Genomic DNA, 6,000 nt, shown 5'->3' with positions numbered 1-6,000 from the left:
CCGCTGTAGCCCCCGGTGCCACGGCTTATGAAAGGAAAAATCTGGTGGTGCGCGTCTCCAGCTGCCCAGCAGCGTACCTGATTCAGGGCCACCGTTCAGAGGCGTTAATGTTGTGTTGGCTGTTTGCAGGTGAGCAGGCCCCTGGCAAGGAAGGGTTAAGCCTGGGGTGCTGGCTGCAGGCCAGCGGTTGGAGTGGAGGGCTGGGAACTGCGGCAGAGCCTGGGGGCCCCTTACCTGGGCTGCGCCCACGGCGGTGCGTTGCCTGGGCCTTGACCCAGGTCACACTGGGATTCGGGCTCTGACCTCGGAGCCCTTCCTGCTCCAGCCCGGCCCATCAGTGTGCGGAGGGGAGTGCGAGGAGCGTCGGTCCGTGCGCCAGAGGCCGAGGGGCGGCGGGCAGGGCAGGGCAGGGCAGAGGCCGGGGGTGCAAGGCTGGCGAGGGGAGAGGTAGGGGCTGGGCTGCGGGTGGCTAAGGAAGGAGCCCGCGGGGGGCGGGAGCAGCGGGCTGCTCATTTCTGAGCCCAGGGGCCCCTGCCTGAGAGTTGCCAGGGCACCCCCCGCCCCGCCCCGCGGTCAGCCGGCGCAGGGGGCCGACCCCCAGTCCCCCCGGGCGCGGCGCGCGGAGCGGGGGGTCCAGGCAGCGCCGGGCTCCCGGGAGCAGCGGGGGAGGCGCTCGGTGCAGCGGCGCCGGCGGAGGAGGCTCCCGGGCGCAGGGGGAGGAGCCGGAGGGGGCGGGTCCCGGGAGCAGGGGGAGGCGCTCGGTGCAGCCCGGTGCGGAGGGGGAGGCTCGGCCGGCGGCTGCGCTGCGGAGCCTGCCGGGAAGCGGGCCGATGGAGGAGGCGGCGGCGGGCAGGCGGCGCGGGGCCCGGGGCGGCGCGGGGTGCTGCGGGCGCGGGCAGTGAGCGCAGCATGCGCCGGGCGCCCGGCCGCCGCCATGGAGGAGCGCTCCAGTAAGCTGCTGCTGGCGCTGGCGCTGCTCTTCCTCTTCGGCGTGATCGCGCTGCAGTACGTGTGCCCGGGCAGCGAGTGCCAGCTGCGGCGGCTGCGCGCCGTCAGCCCCCGGCTGGCCGACCCCTACCGCGCGGAGGACGAGAGCCCGGCCCGCTTCGTGCCCCGCTTCAACTTCTCGGGCCGCGACCTGCTGCGGCGGGTGGACTTCAACATCAAGGGCGACGACCTGATCGTCTTCCTGCACATCCAGAAGACGGGCGGCACCACCTTCGGCCGCCACCTGGTGCGCAACATCCAGCTGGAGCAGCCCTGCGAGTGCCGCGCCGGCCAGAAGAAGTGCACCTGCCACCGGCCGGGCAAGCGGGAGACCTGGCTCTTCTCGCGCTTCTCCACCGGCTGGAGCTGCGGCTTGCACGCCGACTGGACCGAGCTCACCAACTGCGTCCCGGCCGTGGTGGACAGCAGGAAGGAGGGCAAGCGCAGGCCTTCCAGGTGAGCCGCGGGGCCTCGCTGTCCTCCCCGTGCCGGGAAAGGGACCGGCTCCCCTTCCCCCCCGGCCCCGGTCCGCGCAGCCATTGCAACAGCCCCCTCTGCGGCTGCGGCGGCTGAGCGCCCAGGGCCGCTCGGGGGCCGGGGAGCCCGGCTCAGGTGCTCCTGAGTCACCTGGAGGGGTCGCCAAAGCATGCTTGGATTTGGCCGGGGAAGGGCTTCTGCGCCCCGCTGCAGAGGGGCTCCCCGGCGGCGCTCACCCGGTTGTCGGCCTTCAAGAGCTGGCACGGTTGCACGCGGGAAGGGGCAGGACAGCTCCAGGCAGCCGAGGCGGGAGGTTGGCAGCCGGAATTGCGTTGGTGTAAATGCACACAGCTCAGCTGGGAACAGAAAGGGGAGTGTGGGCCCACCCTGCGACTGCCTCCAGAGCTTGGGGTGTTTAAGGGCTAGACCCCTTCGAAACCGACTTGGTGGGGGAACTGTGCAGCAAGTGGAGCTTGCCATGGAATTGCTGACTAGAGTAAGACCGTCCCCCGGCTGTGCTGTGTGTTTGAAATGCTCTGCTGCGGGCAGGTTTGGCTGTGGCCCTTCTAAAGAATGCCTGATGAGAAGTGGAAGAGTTACCGGTGCTGGTCGTTAGAATTTCCCTGTTTTTAATGTTCAAACGGGCCCTGATTCCCTCCCCCAAAGTCCTGAGCCCTTCTGCTCCCCCATGAACCCTCGATGTTTAAAATCAGTCCTGTGGTCTCAGTGCTGTTCTTTCTTGCAGGTGTCCCTAGTATACTGAGCTGCTTTCTTGTAAAGGTGCTATTGCCTCTAACTAGACCATAAATATTACTATTTTCCTCATGTTTGTGAGCTGCAGCCTTTTTATGTGCCTTGAGTTTGCCAGAAACAACTACCGTGCTATGCAAATCGAGGTTACTTTAATCAGTGGATGTTGTACTTGCTATGGCTAGGGTTGTCCTTCACCTCTACCTTTGCTTATTTTGGATTTGGGTTTACATTCAGCATTTTGGTGACTTCTAACACTTTTTCCAGCTGCGTACCTTGTTCTGAATTTGCCAGCTTGACCCACTGCCATTCTGATATTCAAAAGCTATTGTCTCCTTGTATAGTGATCGGCTGAATTGTTCTCTTGCCAAACAGTGACAGATGACCTGTTCCTGATGCTGTCAAAGATCTGTTGATTACATCACAGATAGTCAGTTGTGACACGGTGAAGAGGTTGTATGTTAGTAGGTTGGAACATGTTATGGAAGTGTTTGGAATATGGCCTAGTGTGTAAGAGCAGGTAATGGAGTCTTTTTTCTTTGATATCTTGGCCTCTAATTTCTCAGAGAATTAAAGGTTGATGTCCAATTAGACTAATGTGCGGTACCCCCTGAACAGTCAAGTCTAAGCACAAATTCATTTGAAATGAAATGCAGTTTCTTTTTACCATTTGTTTTATATAGGGTGACACGACACTGCCATCTAGTAGAAAACTGGTTAGTGTCGTTATCTTCCTGTATCCAAGATGAGGCTAAATAGCTTTTTAGCTGTTAGAATCTTATCCTTTGTTTTCCCTACTGCTTGTAAATTTCATATAATCTCATTAACATTAAGAATGAATTACTCTCCTGCTGAATGTACCACCAGTGTGTTTGTTGTAGAGTTACAGGATCTTGAAACTTCTGAGTTACCCGCTTATGGAATTTCTTTTACGTTTTTTGTAAAATATGTGTTGCTGCTTGTGTGGAGAAAGCACAACAAGGGGTCACTCGCCCCACCCCCCCACCAACAAAGGACAGCCACATATAGGATTTGGGTCCTGTTCTGTATGAGCCAGGGCTCAGCTGCAAATTAACAGTCTGGATCTAACCTGGATATTTATCCTGTTCCATCAAGGGTAGGGTGAGTGTTTACATGTGGGTTTGTCGTTGGTCTCCTGTGTCTTTCCTGCTGAATTACTGAATACCCTCCGATTCAAAACAGCAACATGAGCTGGCTTGTGTATGTGTATACCCCTAGATAGTTCAAAACAGGGTGGATTCTCCAGTCTTCAGCACTGCAAAATACATCTACATCACATGTGATTTCGGAGTGGTGATTGATCACAGGCCACCAGACCTAAACTGAGTGGTGAAGGAAGCGGATGAAATCCCACGCAAAGCTCTGATACTACTACAGAGGCCAGCATGGTACAGCAGTTCTAAATAATGTTGCTATGTTGTTTTAAATAATCATTATGCAGCCTGCTTAATAGTTACAGTTATTCTCCCAAATAATGTCTTGACTTGCAGTTAATTGGGCTGTAACTTCTAAAGGTTAAAAATACAGGGATGCAAAAGATATATTCAATAACCAGTCCCTTTGTTAACCTCACCCCACCCCCTGATTTTATTATGTTGCGTTAATTTATTTGGTGCTAGAGCATTGGCAGCTTGTGAGTTATTAACTGACCTCTGCCAAAGTTCTGAGCACTGGTATCAGACAAAAATATAAAAAATATGTTGGATGGAGTAGAATCTCTGTTTTGAGAGGTGCTGGAGACGTACTAATAATAATTCGGTATGCGCTTTGCCCAATGTACTTCTGAGGGTAGGAGTGAATAGTCTCAGAGTAAAAATGTGGGCTGAACCAGAATCAGCCCCAGATCACAGCTCGGGTAAATGGTAGGTATATATGGCTAATGATACTAATACAAAAGGTCTGAGATTCTTAGTGTAATGATATTACACACATGTACATCTGGTCCGAATTTGCCCAACACATTCAGCTGTTTTCTTATTCCCTAGAAATTCCTGAGAACGGCCACGTGGCTGCTTGTTGTTCCAATTAATATTCTAGGCTGCATCTGTATTTAGTCAGGAGAGGGTTCTGGGCTGGGAACCTGCTAAAAGTAGGCTTGTTTCTCAGCTGGTTAGATTACTGCCTTGATGCTTCACTCTTTGTCTGTCTGTCCCTGATTTAAGATCCAAAATCCAAACGGGTGGTGTGTGATTATCTAAGACATGGGGCCAAATGCCTAGCAACAAAGGTATGATCCAATTAGATCAGCTACAAGATGTCTGATGAGGTCCCAGAAGAGTCCTGGTTAATTGGCTACATAAGAGAGAAAACCCGTAAGTTGCAGACAGGCCTATTAAAATGGCTGTGGTGTATCTGAGAACTTTCATTTGAATGAAAATGAAGAGAGCTTTAGAGCTTATGTGGATCATCTTGGAAATTATTTCCCTGATAATGGAATTAGTCCTGAAGGGAAAACAGAAGGCAGTATCTCCACCTGGAGTCGGAAGAAGGGGAAGGGAAACTGCAGAGCATTTAAAAGACTTGTCACCACAGAAACGCAGTGTGAGTGGGATTGAGCGCTCATGCCCTGCAGCTCTGTGGCTGCAAACCTTTGGTCCAAGCCTTGCAGCCATAGAGGTGCCCACCCCCCTTGGCAGAGGCTGTTTGTTCTGCTCAGCTGGGCCTTGCTCATTTTGGTTGCCCTCCTTTCGCATGTGCTAGAGTCTCCTCAGTTCGTCACTGGAATCCTCTCTCCAGCTCTCCTGTCCTCAGACCCTTCTGCTTCAGTGCCACTGGGATGATCCTGTCCCCCACCCCAACAGAAGCTGTATCTGAAGCCCTCCTCGTCATGGCTCTGAGGAGGTGCTTCCGCTCGACCAGCCCAATGTCAGCTAGCGCTTTCCATTTCCTGTCTGCTGCTCTGTCCCTGCCCCCAGTCACCGTACCAACCCTTTTTCCAGCTTGTGTGTTGCTCTTGCTGCTCACCGACCGCCCCCCCCTTTGTTTTTTTTGGAGGAACAGCAGTATTTTAATGAGAACAACAAGAAGTCCTGTGGCACCTTATAAGACTAACAGATATTCTCATGTAGTTGCCCTGAGGAAACCTTCATGTCTTTCCACAGAAGAGCTTCAGCAAGTAAAGGTTTTTTAGCACGCTGGGGCTCCCGCCCACCTCCCCACACAAACCCAGCACTGTGGGCTAACTGGAGCTGGCAGGCGATGTTGCGTTCTCGGCACACGGGCTGCAAGAGACACCAGTGAAGCCAGTTAGCCGGGGGAACGCCTTGCCCGCCTCTGATGCCTCGGGGGCAGAGAGCAGGGATGTGTTGGCTTGGCCTGTTCGTTGGAAGGAGGAGGCTTGTTCTGGGCACCGGGAGCCCTGAGTGAGGAGGCTGTTTGCTGAAGGGGTGGGGTGGGCTGGTGGGAGGATAGAATAATGGAGGTAGTGAGTTACTTTTGGCTCCCAGGGTGCTGCCTGTTGGCAGCTGTTCAGTAGCCAGAAAGCTCTGGTGACCCTCCGCGGCCCAAAACAACTCGAGTTTCTTTCCTTTTTCTCTCCAGCCTTCCGTGCCCTGGCGTGCATGGGGCGGAGCAGGGAACGGCTTGTCACTCCTCCTGGGTCCCAATCGTTCTCGGTGTTCTCTACTCCCCTCAGGGCCAGCTTCTCTCTTCCTCCCCTGATGCCAGATTTCCTCTGCCCGCCTCCCTCCCTGTATTGTCCAGCACGTCTTCCTTCCCCTCTCCTGTCTCTGTTCCCCTTTCCCCACCCCTTTACCTCAGGAATGT

The 6,000-nt window shown here is 54.8% G+C and overlaps 1 protein-coding gene across 1 annotated transcript in view; it reads left to right on the top strand.

Moving 5' to 3' along the window:
• Positions 1-797: 797 nt before the first annotated feature.
• Positions 798-6,000, top strand: part of HS6ST2 (heparan sulfate 6-O-sulfotransferase 2) — a 220,146-nt gene continuing 214,943 nt past the window's right edge. The window contains exon 1 of the mRNA XM_075007632.1: positions 798-1,443. Coding sequence (XP_074863733.1) covers positions 935-1,443 — 509 coding nt within the window. The 5' untranslated portion in view covers positions 798-934. The remainder of the gene's footprint in view (positions 1,444-6,000) is intronic.

This window comes from Carettochelys insculpta, chromosome 13 (assembly GCF_033958435.1).
Source record: "Carettochelys insculpta isolate YL-2023 chromosome 13, ASM3395843v1, whole genome shotgun sequence".
Classification (NCBI taxonomy): Eukaryota; Metazoa; Chordata; order Testudines; family Carettochelyidae; genus Carettochelys; species Carettochelys insculpta.
Note: the sequence above shows the minus strand (reverse complement) of the source record. Positions and strands in the feature narration are given on the sequence as shown.